This window comes from Perca fluviatilis, chromosome 14 (assembly GCF_010015445.1).
Source record: "Perca fluviatilis chromosome 14, GENO_Pfluv_1.0, whole genome shotgun sequence".
Taxonomy (NCBI): domain Eukaryota; kingdom Metazoa; phylum Chordata; class Actinopteri; order Perciformes; family Percidae; genus Perca; species Perca fluviatilis.
In genome coordinates, this window is record NC_053125.1 from 29,168,728 (window position 1) to 29,184,701 (window position 15,974).

Consider the following 15,974-nt stretch of genomic DNA (forward strand, 5'->3'; position numbering starts at 1 on the left):
GATCACAGATGACCTGTAGTTTGTTGAGAAACCCAACAGCTGACGGTCCAAATGATGGAAACACACGGATGAATGACACAAAATCTATTCACATGAAAAACTTGAAAAAACTATTTACATAAATACATAGAAATGAGTCATTATAAATTGTTCAGGGTGTGCCATGCGTTGTAACAATCCCTGTTTACGGTGAAACACAGACACTTATTACAGGAGGAGCACTTCACCGTGGTCCTCTGGTGGCAGTGGACACACCTCCGCCGACCTGCCGTGCCGTCCTGGCAAAAATGTACCGGTTTGTGTGAGGCGCCTGGGGGAGCGGGAGGGGGTGGCTGTGGAGGGGCAGTGGTGGTAGACCCAACCGCTTTCAGCTCCGTCACCAGGGTCTCGCGAAAGGCCTTCTGTGACATCACCTTCTCCTTCCTTGCAACGGCCATCTCCTTATACAGGATGTAAGCGTTCACGATGGCGATGTCTATGAAGTGGAACAGGAAAGACCGGTACCACTTCTTGGTCTTGTGTAGGATGGTGTAGTAGCCAATCAGGGCATCGGACAGGTCCACGCCACCCATGTTCCTGGGTAGAGACACAAATATAGGAAGAGGAAACATAGCCATTACATTACACTGATATTGATGCATTGACACAGGGGCGTAGTAGCACTAAACTCTAGGCCCTGTATAAAAGGCATTTACTATGGACCTCTCACCACATCCACAGCTATATACTCTAGCATCTTTTTGGGCCCTCCTCACATGAGGGCCCTGGGTACTCAGTCCCATTTTTCTCCCCAGTCTGATGCCCCTGCATTGACATGATGTCAACATTAAATTCAAAGTAGGGCTGGGCGATATGGAGTAAATCAGATATCACGATATTCTTGACCAAATACCTCGATATCGATATTGTGGCGATATTTTAGGGTTGAAAATCAGTGCTTTAACAAAATATCTTCACACTTAGATTTTAGATAAATAATCATCAGTAATGTGGACATAATGTCTAAGTGGGGAAAAGGCAAATAATAGAACAGCTAGAACAGTCTGGTAAGTTCAGAACATTACATCACTTTACTGCAAAATCTAAGACAATCTAGTCTCATATCACAATCTCGATATAATATCGATATATTGCCCAGTCCTAATTCAAAGGGCTGAAATGATGAAAACAGTGTACATACTTGTTGTAGTCCACGATGGCTGGTGGGATGGGGACGTCCTGCACAGACCACTTCCCATCTGCCCCCTTGATCCTCCTCTGGGTCGTGTCCTCTCCGTGGGCCGCGTGGATCGTGGAGCATATCAGGACATCTTTGTTGTCCTTCCACTGAACGAACACCACGGGGCCCTCGCGGATCCAGCGGATGGAGCCCCAGGGAGCCTGCCTCGCGCGCGCCCGGCCTGTTTTTGGGGAACCCGATCTGATGTTGGCGAATGGTACCGCAGGCCCAGATCTTCTTTGCCAGCAGGTTGCGAAAGAGATCTGGGCTGGTGTAAAAGTTATCCACGAATAACTTATACCCGGTACCCATCACCTGCGTGTTTATGAGCCGCATTACCGTGTCGTAACCGAGCCCCTTCACGATCCGCGACCTTTTCCCTTTGTACACAAAGAAGTCCCAGGTGTAACCGTTGGCGGAATCCGCCAGCACAAACAGCTTGTAGCCCCACTTCACGGGCTTATTTTTCATGTACTGGCGGACTCCATTTCGGGCTTTGGATGCGACCATCCTCTCGTCGATGGCGATGCACTGGTGGGGGTGGTAATTCGCCATGCACACCTGCCTGACCTCGTCGTACATTGGCTTGATTTTGCAAAGCCTGTCGTAGCCGGCGGTGCCTCTCTTGAGGTCGTTGGCGGCATCGTCGTCGGGGTCGCTGAGGTGGATGGCGCGCGAGATGGCCTTGAACCTGCGCCCTGACATCACACTCGACGGGAAAGAGAAGGTGTACAGCTCGGACCTCCTCCAATAGTCAGTGATGTTCGGGGTATCGATTATTCCCATGTAGATAATCATGGCCAAGTATGACATCATGTCTGGCATAGTGAGCCTCTGAAAGGTTTCTGGATGGTCACTTTCTCCAAACTTGTTTGAATTATTCAAGATGGTCTGAAGTATGCGATTCGACATGAATAACTGAAATAATTGTAAAACTGAGTATTGGGAACCACCCGCGAGCTGGCCACCGGGTGTGCGTGCCGGGCGGAAGGACGGCTGTACAGGAGTGATGTCATCCACATCAGTGCCTTGCCACGCACCTTCGGGTGCAGAACTCTGCTCTGGAGGGCTTCTTCCTCCTGCCCTCCCCCTTCCTCTCCCCCTCCCCCGTCTTGCAGGCCATGTGGAGGTAGAGAGTTGGAGTTCTAGCTCCTCCCCTTCTTCTTCCTCCTCCTCTTCTTCTTCCTCCTCCTCTTCTTCTTCTTCCTCTTCGTCTTCCACAACAGGAGACTTTGGGGTCTTCCTGGGCTTCTTTGCCTCCGGCTGCCAATCGGGGTCAGACTTCTCTGGCTCTCTGAAACGGAGAAATGCAATGATTAGCTCCTCCTCCACACACACCCACTCTCTCCCTCCACACACACACACACACACACACACATACATAAGTTAATAAAGTTCTGTGGCATTCATTGTTTGTGTTTGTTCATGTTTCACAGAGAGTTTAACCTGAGCCAGACCGACAACAAAGATAGAAATCATATCACATCCATACAGAGATAGTAGTATACAGCTGTTATATATCATATCACATCCATACAGGGATAGTAGTATACAGCTGTTATACATCATATCACATCCATACAGAGATAGTAGTATACAGCTGTTATACATCATATCACATCCATACAGAGGTAGTAGTATACAGCTGTTATATATCATATCACATCCATACAGAGATAGTAGTATACAGCTGTTATATATCATATCACATCCATACAGGGATAGTAGTATACAGCTGTTAAATCACATCCATACAGGGATAGTAGTACACAGCTGTTATACATCATATCACATCCATACAGAGGTAGTAGTATACAGCTGTTATATATCATATCACATCCACACAGGGATAGTAGTATACAGCTGTTATATATCATATCACATCCATACAGGGATAGTAGTATACAGCTGTTATATATCATATCACATCCATACAGAGATAGTAGTATACAGCTGTTATACATCATATCACATCCATACAGAGATAGTAGTATACAGCTGTTAACACATAATACAATATATGACACACATCGGATCGGTACTCGGTATCAGAATCGGTATCAGGAAGCAAAAAAATGGTATCGGACCATTTCTACACAGATAGACAAATATCCACACACACACACACACACACACACACACACACACACACACACACACAACACACACAGATAGATACACACACAGACACAGACATGGATGTGGGACCATGTCTACACAGATAGACAAATATCCACACACACACACACACACACACACACACACACACACACACACACACACAGATAGATACACACATCAGACACAGACATGGGATGGGACCATTTCTACACAGATAGACAAATATCCCACCACACACACACACACACACACACACACACACACACACACACACACACACACACACACAGAGATAGATAGATACACACACAGACACAGACATGGGATGGGACCATGTCTACACAGATAGACCAGGGGGATAAACATTACACACACACACACACACACAACCACACACACAACACACACACACACACACACACACACACACACAAAACAACCACACACGTGCGCTTCAGCAGCAGCACCCCTCCCCCTTGTGTACAAACTCAGAGCGCCATCGGTCTCCACCCAGAATAACTTCTCAGATAATGTCTGCAAGAAATACTTTCTGATCAAATACTCAACATGTAACGTTAGGCTGTGTACTCACAGATCAAGATCCGGGTCCCTTCCTTTGAGAAAATCCTCCTCAGCTGCAGAGTCCCCAGAGAACTCGCTTGATGAAGAGGACAAGGACAACTCATCTTCATCGGCTAGTTCGAGCAATAAAGCAGCCGCCTCCTTCAGTGTAAACCTGTTCTCCCCCACGGACATGTTCACTAAACTGCGCAAAAGTCCACAAACGCTAAAATAAGTCACCAAAGTCGCAATTCAAAGTTCGCTCTCTGCAGCCAACGTGCGCGCATTGAAACCCTCCTTCTTCTTCCTCCTCCTCCTTCCTCCTCCTCCTCTTCTTCTTTTTTGGGGTTTTACAGCAGCAGGCATCCAAAAAGTTGCATTGCTTCCATCTACTGCCATCTACTGGAACCTTAGTGCACTACATTCTGTTATCCAGTCCAGGGTCTGTTAAAAATGCATATTTACATTTCCAAAAAAAAAAAAAAGAGGACACACGGCCCGGCCTCGAGACACAAATCCAGACAGGCTTCTCAAAGGTTAATGAGCATGCTTTATTTTGTGGAAAGGATTAAAGTCCACTTGCATTAATCTAAACCATGTTTTAAAAGTATCATTTATGAAGGAGTTTTATCTGCGAACGATATAGGTCTATATTAGTTTACCAGCCTGAATGCTTTTTTGAATGTGAATGAATTTGTGTTTTTTTTGTTTTCAATTTAACCCTTGTGTTGTCTTCACGTCGACAAACAAGCAAGTTTTTGTTTTTCTGGGTCAACATTTTAAATTAAAACTTGTCTTTTTCAACACTTTTGTCAGTCAGAGTTATGTGTTTATATAATTACGCAACCATGTATGGTAAAAATATCAATGGAATGCATAGCGTCAAGTGGTGACGTAAGACGCAGCTTAAAGGATCTACCTCCAGCTAGTGATGGGCGAACGAAGCCTTGTGAAGCCTCTGAAGCTTCTTCCTGATTGTATTGCAAAATGATCCGAAGCATCAAAGCATCGAAGACAACACAGTGACATCTAATGGTCAGGCAGCAGAAATGACAGCGGCAATGAACTCGACACAGCCAAATGAAGCTTTCAACACAAACGTAGGAGAGACAGAATGGACACATGCATATGGCACGACATGACTGAACTTGAATTAACCCTTGTGTTTTCTTCCCGTCAACCTTGAAAGAAACACTTTTTCCCGACGTTTTTGATGCCTTTTTTCACGGTTTGTTTAAGCTTTTTCCAACGTTTTAAATTGTTAAATTTTTCTTCTACACATTTTCAGCGCTTATTTCTATGCCCCATATTTTTTCCTGATATAAACCAAAAATTGAAAACGGTTCAATGTGACCCGGAGTCAACACAAGGGTTAAATGACATGAACATGACATGACGGAATTAAAAATTAAAACCCTATGTTTGAATGTTTGGATATAACATTATAATATATAAACTATATATAAACTACTGTGATCAGGATTTGAATGTAAGTAGGCCTATGTTTAATTAGGCTAAATATGGATTCAATAAACTGCAGCAACAATGCCACGTTCTACCGCTATGTAGAATTACGTACAGGTGTATGTAAGTATAGGCTAATTTCTATTAATAGGCTAATCAAATAAATTGCAAAGCCACACTCATAAACCCGCGATGTTCCAGTGAATTCTAACGGAAGCGGTACGTACGCACGCGCGACAAGAATCCAGCAAACCCATCCGGAGTCTCAGTGACGTTCGAAGCTTCGGACGTCATCAGTCACGTGCTTATTTCAATTCGATACAAGCTCCAACACTGGGTTTCGAACCAGTGTGCTTTGCGGGAGTGATACAAGCTTCGGTGCCTCGGTGTCAAACGTCCCATCACTACCTCCAGCCACACGTTCATTCATTCGGTGGCAGTTGAGCTCACAACAACCGGTAGTTTTCTGTCTTGCTACCGGGTCAGTTCATGGTTAACTTCGAGGTCTTCGTGTTCTGCTTCACTTTTACACTCTGGACGGTCTTTGTTCCTTTTAGCACGGCACTACAGACGGACCTTAAAGGTAAGCTCATGTGTTTCGCTTTCAGGCTGTTAGCTGAACTTATTTCTTCTTTCAATTCAAATTTCACCGGGCCGAGCTCAACGATAACGTCAACGTTACATTGCATTACATGTCATTTAGCTGACGCTTTTATCCAAAGCGACTTACAATTAAGTGCTTTCAACTGTGAAGGTTCAAACTCCACACAACAAGTAGTAAGTGCAAGTACATTCGCTAAGCAAAGCTACAAAGAGACATATACAGTGAAGTAGAAATTACTCTTTGGTGTAAGATCACACATATAAAGTGTGTGTGTGTGTATATATATATATATATATATATATATATATATATATATTTTTTTAAATAAACCATTAAATGGCAGTTTCTGGAGTTTTGTGCAAAGAAATGGAGAAATTGAGTCCTACATGATATGTGCAAAACTGCAAGGTTAATAGACTATACTCTGCATTATTGTAGTATCAACAGGTATTAGGGCATTTAGCATTTACATTACTGTTAATCAGTCATCACTTGATTACATTGTGTTACCTTGTTATGATATAAGTGACCCATACAATGTGCCAAACATAATGTGCCACATGAAGAGACAGTGCAGCATCAACAGCTGAGAAGATTTGGGTCTGTGGTGACCAGAGGCCCGTTCCAGAAAGCAGGTTTAGTGAAAACTCTGAGTTGGTTAACCCTGAGATGAGGGAAACTCTGGGTTTTCCGTTCCAGAAAGAGAGGTAACTTAACCTCAGAGTCAGTTACTATGGTAACCGAGTCTGTGAACCTAACCTGGTCGGGAAATTAGGTTTATTGAATTCCAAAAGTAAGTGTAAAACTAGTGCAAATAAAAAATAAAAAAAGCATAACGTGGGGAAAAAGCAACAAAGACGTAAAGAGTGTGTCTAAACAAAGAGTGTTAATTTTGACCCGGGAGGACAACACAAGGGTATACGTCAACGTTACGTCAGTTAATGTTAGCTGGAGTACAGACTGTGTCTGAACATGTTATTCTGATAAGTTTTATCCATAAACCCGTAATTTGAATTACTATTAGACGTTATTTTCGGTGTGGCTTCGCTGTAAGTGTTTAGCTATTTAAATGTATTTAATCTTTAAACACTGTTTGTTGCTACCCCCCCTTAATTTACTGTTTTCGGTCAAATTTCACCGGACAGTTTTAACTGCTGTTATTTTAACATAAATGCCAATAAAAATGACAAAACGTATTTGTAATAGAACATTGTGTGTGTGTGTGTGTGTGTGTGTGTGTGTCCGAACATTGGTGGTTCACACGCACAAGTGGCAACATGACAGTGTGTGAGTGGGTGTACATTTTTGTGTGTGTGAGAGTGTGGGTGTACGTGTGTGTGTGTATGTGTCTGTCTGTGTGTGTGTGTTTCTGTGTGCGTGCATGTGTGTGTGTGCGAACATTGGTGGTTCACATGCACAAGTGGCAACATGAACTGACAACATGAAGTGTGTGTGTGTGAGAGAGTGGGTGTATGTGTGTGTGTGTGTGTATGTGTGTCTGCTTATGTGTGTTTCTGTGTGTGCGTGCATGCATGTTTTTGTGAACATTGGTTGTTCACACGCAGAAATGGCAAATTGCAGTTATGGTGTTTTTCTCCATTTCTTTGCACAAAACTCTCCAGAAAGTGCCATTTAATGGTTTATTTTTTTATGCCCCCCCAGCCCCTCTAGGGAGAGCCTCCCCACCCCCACACATAACAAATACCAATTTAACCCCTGGTTAGATATATAGTTGACACACGGACACTGTTTGGCTAATGTTCGGAATATCTGTTTAATTATAACTTGGGTAAAGTTAGAAAGACATTCACAGAGTCGAACTTCCGGGATCAATAACTTCAGAGCAAAACGTTATTAAATCACAAACGACGCATCTTTCCTACCGTGGTAAGGTAAACAACGAGCTACAGACTCCTTTTCATCAAAACGAGTCCTCCAACCTGGACGTTATTCTTGTATCAGATAATATAAACTGATGTATTTATGACACTGATTCATCTGCTGCTCTTATAGCCTATATATTATATGTTTAGACCTATACTAGTATAATAGTTTTCAAAAGCGAACACAGATATATAGCCTATACATCATTTTAATAGGCTACACTGTTACAGATTAACAAAGGCCTAATTAAAACAACAATCATTGGAGAACGAGCACAACATTATAGTTTGAAATGATAACAAGGATCCTGTTGAAGAAAGTTGGAAACTGGTTTAACTACAGCTTTTAGTCACCACCCTCTACTTTATCTCACAGTTCATCTCCGATCATAATAGTAGACTCATACTTCCTTGTTCTTCCTCAGTTGAAAAACTCTACTAACTGGTGCCATCTTGTGACAGAAATACACCACTGCGCCTGCTTATCCTTGTCCTCTGATCAGTCATGTGTAAGTAACACAGATGGAGAAGTATAAAGAGACTGTATGTGTCCTCTCTCTGTCCTGTAATCAGTGAACTCTGAGCTCATGTGTTTGTGACTCTTCACCTCTGTCTCCTCTCACAGGGAGAAGATGATCCTGCTCATCATCCTGCTGCTCATCATCCTGACCTCCTGTGTCTCTGGTTAGTTTACAGCTTCACTTTATTATCCACTAACACTAAACAATGAATCACTAAAGTGTCCACAGAAACATGTGGAGATGGAGTTTAAAGTTGTCAGTGTGTCTGCTCCTCACTTTCCCTCTCTGTCTCCTCAACAGGAACATTAGTAGTGAATGTGACCCAGAGCTCCTATCAGGCAGAGGAGAACCAGGAGATCACACTGGAGTGGACCTTCACAACCAACAATCACAGTTCCTCCAACTCTCTGAATATCTTCTGTGAACTGATAACTGACAGACCCTTAGGTCTGTTGAGTCTCCATGAAGGAGTTGAGGTCCCAAAGTCTCAGGATGAACAGTTTGCAGGACGAGTCCAGTGGGACAAAGACGTCCTCAGAGAAGGACGACTCAGACTTCATGTGTCCAGACTCAGGACTGAGGACTCGGGAATGTATGTCTGTAAAGTGTTCACACGTTATGGGAAGAACTCTGGTAGATGTTGGCTCAATGTCACTGGTAAGTTGATTCATTATAAAAAGGGTAGCTCAAATCGAGCAATCTGATTGGTTAAAAGCCAAGATATAAGCCGTGATATAATAACCATACAAGGGCTATAATGGGACTCCTTTGCACATTAAGTATCACTCTGTGTCTGAGACAAACGTTTACTGATGGCTGGTGCCTCAGAGGGAAGCACTGCCAGGACACAGAGCTGGCTTCAAATCAAACTCTATATTTAGAATATTTTCAGTGCTTTACCTCGCTGTCAGACAGCACTTTACGACGGGGAACTGGAGCCGTTACTGTATCTCTGAATCCTTCAAACTAGTAAACTAGTTTTTGTCTAAACCACGTGTCATGAATTTCAAAACTTTGCACCAAAATGATTTATTTTTATTCAGGAATTCAAACGGTCTGTCATGTAAACCCGAAAATACGAATGAAAAAAATCATTAAAATCATGAACTCGAGTGTCATTATGAAACAAATAAAACAAACACAAAGTGTTGGTCTGTACAGTTGTGCTGTTACGCTGGGGATCCATTTGACAGTCGCGCCACGCCCCTTTATTCCTATGGGTGACGTCAAGCGACTTCAACGCGCCCGCGTGTCCGATCTTTTTATTCCTATCACTTGTCATGTGACCCAGATAATTTTTGCCCAACGTGGCGTTTATTTGAAGCGGCAAAAAAAAAAAAAAAAGTCCGCTATGGCCCAGGATGTTTGGAGTTGCTATGACAACAAGTGACAGCTTTACCTGAACAATCCTATAATTACAATTTGCAACATCTAAACAAAATCAACAATTACTGTCACGGTTTGTGCTTGATTTGCTGAACTCTAGAATTTTTATGATGTATGTTAAATAAAAGCATGTCGACAAACTATACGTATGATATGGTTCATATTTGTTGCCCTCTCCACAATAACAGAACACAGGGCAGAACATAAATGAGCTCTTTTTGTAGATTTTCTGCCCTGTGTTCAGAATCTAACAGCTTTAAAACTTTAAGGATCGTTTTGTCAACAAATGTTTGTCCTATAATGTTTTTAAATAATTTTTTTTTTATAGAGCCACGCTCTGTTAAAGCCTTGACGATGGAGATGCCGCTGCATCCCAAAATCCTCCAGACTCCAGGTCCAAATGATGAGACGGATGTTCAAGGTGAGAACACGGACCGACTCTGAGAAGATGGAAGCAAACCATCAGAAGACGCTGAGTCATGCTTACTAGGGGCCGGGACGATATGCTTTTGTCCCGATTTAATTCTTTCACCATACGTGGACGCCGATTAGGGCTGGGCGATAATTCAATATAATTTATAGTCTTTCAATGGAATCGTATCGTGATGAAGTCATACATCGAGATATCGTGATATACAATTACGTTGTCTAAATTGATAATAACAAGCACACACTAACTCCATTTTCTCACTTGTTTTTGTTGTAAAACAGGAATATCACTTGAAGAATTGCAGATTTGTTTCAAAATCACACTTTTTGTGCACGCATGTAAACAGTCAGTATATATCACTTGAAATTGTTTACCACATTAACCACATTATCTATAAAATCTCATTGAGATATATATATATATATATATATATATATATATATATATATATATATATATATATATATATATATATATATATATATATATACATACAGTGCCTTGCGCGAAAGTATTCGCCCTTCTGGAACTTTTCGACCTTTTGCCACATTTCAGGCTTCAAACATAAAGATATAAAACTGTAATTTTTTGTGAAGAATCAACAACAAGTGGGACACAATCATGAAGTGGAACGAAATATATTGGATATTTCAAACTTTTTAACAAACAAAAACTGAAAAAATTGGGCGCGCAAAATTATTCAGCCCCCTTTAAGTTAATACTTTGTAGCGCCACCCTTTGGCTGCGATTACAGCTGTAAGTCACTTGGGGTATGTCTCTATCAGTTTTGCACATCGAGAGCTGACATTTTGCCCATTCCTCCTTGCAAAACAGCTCAAGCTCAGTGAGGTTGGATGGAGAGCGTTTGTGAGAACAGCAGTTTTAAGTTCTTTCCACAGATTCTCGATTGGATTCAGGTCTGGATTTTGACTTGGCCATTCTAACACCTGGATATGTTTATTTGTGAACCATTCCATTGTAGATTTTGCTTTATGTTCTGGATCATTGTCTTGTTGGAAGACAAATCTCCATCCCAGTCTCAGGTCTTTGCAGACTCCATCAGGTTTTCTTCAGAATGGTCCTGTATTTGGCTCCATCCATCTTCCCATCAATTTTTAACCATCTTCCCTGTCCCTGCTGAAGAAAAGCAGGCCCAAACCATGATGCTGCCACCACCATGTTTGACAGTGGGGATGGTGTGTTCAGGGTGATGAGCTGTGTTGCTTTTTACGCCAAACATAACGCTTTTGCATTGTTGCCAAAAGTTCGATTTTGGTTTCATCTGACCAGAGCACCTTCTTCCACATGTTTGGTGTGTCTCCCAGGTGGCTTGTGGCAAACTTTAAACAACACTTTTTATGGATATCTTTAAGAAATGGCTTTCTTCTTGCCACTCTTCCATAAAGGCCAGATTTGTGCAGTATACGACTGATTGTTGTCCTATGGACAGAGTCTCCCACCTCAGCTGTAGATCTCTGCAGTTCATCCAGAGTGATCATGGGCCTCTTGGCTGCATCTCTGATCAGTCTACTCCTTGTACTGAGCTGAAAGTTTAGAGGGACGGCGGGTCTTTCGTAGATTTGCAGTGGTCTGATACTCCTTCCATTTCAATATTATCGCTTGCACAGTGCTCCTTGGGATGTTTAAAGCTTGGGAAATATTTTTTGTATCAAAACCTGCTTTTAAACTTCTCCACAACAGTATCTCGGACCTGCCTGGTGTGTTCCTTTGTTCTTCATGATGCTTTCTGCGCTTTAAACGGACCTCTGAGACTATCACAGAGCAGGTGCATTTATAACGGAGACTTGATTACACACAGGTGGATTCTATTTATCATCATTAGTCATTTAGGTCAACATTGGATCATTCAGAGATCCTCACTGAACTCTGAGAGAGTTTGCTGCACTGAAAGTAAAGGGGCTGAATAATTTTGTACGCCCAATTTTTCAGTTTTTATTTGTTAAAAAAGTTTGAAATATCCAATAAATTTCGTTCCACTTCATGATTGTGTCCCACTTGTTGTTGATTCTTCCACAAAAATTACAGTTTTATATCTTTATGTTTGACAGCTCCGAAATGTGGCAAAAGGTCAAAAGTTCATAAAATAATACTTCTCACAAGCACTGTGTGTATATAATATATATATAATATATATATATATATATATATATATATATATATATATATATATATATATATATAATATATATATATATATATGTGTAAAAAAAAATGATATATAATTATATATATATATGTATATATATATATATATATATATATATATGTATGTATATGTATATATGATATATATATATATATATATATGTATGTCATGTATATGTGTATATATATATATGATATATGATATATGTATATATATATGTATATATATATGTATATATGTATATATATGTATATATATGTATATATTATATATATGATATATGTTATATATATATATGTATATATATATGTGTATATATATATATATGTATATATATATATATATGTATATATATATGTGTATATATATATATGTATTATATATACGTTTAAAAATCCGCCCCATCATTTTCCTTTCCTGGGGGGTTGTCTTTTCCTTTTTCCAAATTTTTTGACTTTGAGTTTTGTAGTTTTGTATTTTTTTAACCTTTTTTTGACTGATGAGACTTTTATTAAACAAAAACACTCACAATTCACTGAAAGTAATAATTAATTTTACCTGCCGAGAATGTGACATGGCTTCCACACAACGTACATCAACACATTCAGGTTATTTTGGGGCAATTTGGTAAGAAAAGAAACTCATCATTCTGATATAAAAATGGGTCCCGAGGACAACACAAGGGTTAAAAAAGTTATTGATAACATACGTGAATCCGTTTGTTTTTCTCCCCATCCCCTTCATGCTTATATGTATAAATGTGTGTGTGTGTGGTATTCCAGCTACTGTAGCTTATGTTTGTTTGTTTTTTCCATCAGGTGGGCGTCTGTACCTGAGCGTACCGATCCTCGGTGTGTTTGGCTGCATCGTCCTGATCCTGGGTGCTGGACTCAGCGCATATTTACTCAAACTAAGGCATCAACACCAAGCTGTAAGTCAGGACAACTTCTTCATTTAAGAGAGAGCACCAGCACTACCTTCACTACTACGTCTGGGACAACGTTCAGTCGGGAGATGATGACCTCCGCGGTATTTCACCGGACCTTTTAACCGACCCACGGTGGAAGAAGTCTCTCAGGGCTCTCCTCCACCAGCTGGGGGGGAACTGGGAGGGAAATACACCGTTCACACACTGGCTCTTTGTGGTTCTGTTGTTGTAACGACGCTGTGTGACCAGAGGCCCGCGCTACGGAGCAAGGTTTGGCCTCAACGAGGTGACTTCAGGGTTTGGTGGATCACGGCAGTGGATCGCTTGTGGCCGGGTCAACGGCGCCTTCACATGGGCACAGTAACCACGGCTGTAAAACGACCGAGAGTCCTTCATTTCCTTACGGAGATTCACAGACCCCATGTGAATGGGTCCGAACCGATGCAAATGGGTGCCTCGCACACCGACGCTCCAAAACCGAAATAATGACCTGACAACAGACGAAGAAAACACAGAGACTAAATACAAGAGGGAACGAGGTGATACAAGCACTCGGTAACCGGTGAAACCAGTCAGGGTGGGGCAGACCATCACTAAAGTGCAGGAAGTAAAACAAGACATGACAAGGGAGAAAAATGGACTACCAAAATAAAACAGGAAACACAACAAATACACAATCATAACCGCAGCAGCCTTTCTGTTTATATTTACATAGATAGATAGATAGATAGATAGATAGATAGATAGATAGATAGGAGGTCAGAGAATTTTTATTCGGAGCTGATTTCAAGTGCCAGTGTGAAGGCGGCGTTACGGAGAGTCCACGGATCTGAACTGGATTACTGCGGTTTAGTCACAATGTCAATCTTGGAAGATTTAAAATTACATTTCACACAAACACAACCTCCAAAGTTAGGCCAATAACCTCTGACACTCTGACCTTCTCTTTACAATCTAAGACTTGAGATGGTAAAGGCACCATGGTGCTTCATTTCTTTTTTTTACCTGTTCTCTCTCTCCACTCCGTAACTGACCCCAGCCTCACCTTATTTATATTATAGCCTATATTACATTGTTGGGTTTTATTATTTAAAAACTATATGCACTGAAGGATCTCTGTGTGTCTTGAAGATCTAAAATCATCTTGCACATCTAAGGCGGGACTGTTTGTTATCCATTCTGTTTCGGGGATGATATGATTTACTCTCTACATTCAAGATATTTAGAGTATTCTCTAGTTTGTTGCACTTGGTTCTTTTTTTTCAAATGTTGCTCTAATGTTTGGTCTCGTGGTTACAAGGAGAAGCTGCTAAATAAATCACATTTTTGAAATGACTAACTTATCTACAAATTCCATTCTTTCATTCTACATTCTACTCCTGTGTTTTCTGTGAGAGCGATATTGAGACAGTTGAACATATTTTCTTTCAGTGTGAACCGATTAATGACTTGTGGCTGTCTTTTTCAATGCTTGCTTCAATCTAAAAGTATACTGCTACACCCATAAACCCTTGTGTTGACTTTTAAAATATGGGACATAGAAATAAGTGCTGAAAATGTAAAGAAGAAAAATTTAACAATTTAAAACGTTTGGAAAAGCTAAAACAAACTGTGAAAAAAAAGGTTGACGGGAAAACAACACAAGGATTAAACGAAATGTCAATAAAAGCTGGAATATTTTTGAAGGATAAGAATTTAGAATTCTTGATAAATAACTGGATTGAGCATTGTAAGCATTTTATTCATAGGTGCAAATATTTAAAGGTCAAACCACAGCTGAGCTTAAGCTTTTTTCTACATCTTTACAATACATGACAATTATTGTTGGACTTACGACATTGTGCCTTGTTTGTATCACTATTGTATAATAAAGTTTTTTTTTTTTTTTAAGTAAAAAGGCGGAAATAGACTACACCGCGTGGAGCCAAGGGGGCAAGCTTCGCTTCAGAACTTGAACCTCCGATGGCGCCATTTTGTTGCTACAAAGGTATCTGTAGGTACACGATCCGTTCTGCCTGCACGATCCGTTCTGCACATGCGCGATACATGCGCGATCCGTTCTGCACATGCGCAAAATGTTCGCGCATGCGCTGTTGTACGAGGATTCACGACACTGCACGATCTGTTCCACGCTTCCGTCGACAGCCAAGCTAACGTTAGTTACGCTTCGACACTTTAGCTAACAGCTAATTCGGCTAACCGCTAGCTGAGACAGCATGTAATAACTTTAAAATACCCTCAAAATAAAACTTGAAAAAAACGTAAACAGAGATAACAGCTGTAACGTCAGTTCAACTTTACTTGTGCTCATTTAAAATACAATCGCTCAATATTTGTCTTTATTGCTATTACTGTAAGTCTTAATGTACTGTAATCTGCATTCCCATTTACAAATTAATATTAAAGTTTAATTAAAAATATTAGCAGATTCTACAATCTGATAGTCACATACAGTATATGTAGCCTAAGAACAGATATTATATTGTTATTTTTTTTTATTGAGGCCTTTCGGGTTTCACTGAACATACCCGGGTGCATGCCCCTCATCTGGTGCAGCGAGACAAGTCTTTTTTCTGCGCTCTGATCTCCCTGGTGCTTCTCCGTCTCCCCCGGGTTCTCCGCATCCATGGCCTGTCATTTCCTTTCCGCCTTGGGCTATTGGTGAGTTTTTCTTCTTCCTCTCCACCGTG

The 15,974-nt window shown here is 40.9% G+C and overlaps 2 protein-coding genes across 5 annotated transcripts in view; one reads left to right on the forward strand and one right to left on the reverse strand.

The window, feature by feature from the left end:
- LOC120572807 (sialoadhesin-like) overlaps nucleotides 1-15,974 on the reverse strand; it is a gene marked incomplete in the record, with an annotated part of 288,199 nt that overhangs the window by 70,505 nt on the left and 201,720 nt on the right.
- LOC120572882 overlaps nucleotides 5,616-15,974 on the forward strand; it is a 62,438-nt gene continuing 52,079 nt past the window's right edge. The window contains exons 1-6 of one of the 4 annotated variants that reach the window (XM_039822393.1): nucleotides 5,616-5,948; nucleotides 8,278-8,361; nucleotides 8,478-8,536; nucleotides 8,674-9,030; nucleotides 10,088-10,180; nucleotides 13,175-14,620. In XM_039822393.1, the coding sequence (XP_039678327.1) occupies nucleotides 8,485-8,536; nucleotides 8,674-9,030; nucleotides 10,088-10,180; nucleotides 13,175-13,314 (642 nt within the window). In that variant the 5' untranslated portion in view covers nucleotides 5,616-5,948; nucleotides 8,278-8,361; nucleotides 8,478-8,484 and the 3' untranslated portion in view covers nucleotides 13,315-14,620. Of the gene's footprint in view, nucleotides 5,949-8,277; nucleotides 8,362-8,477; nucleotides 8,537-8,673; nucleotides 9,031-10,087; nucleotides 10,181-13,174; nucleotides 14,621-15,974 lie in introns of those variants that run through there. The other 3 variants (XM_039822394.1, XM_039822395.1, XM_039822396.1) reach the window with 3 other exon arrangements.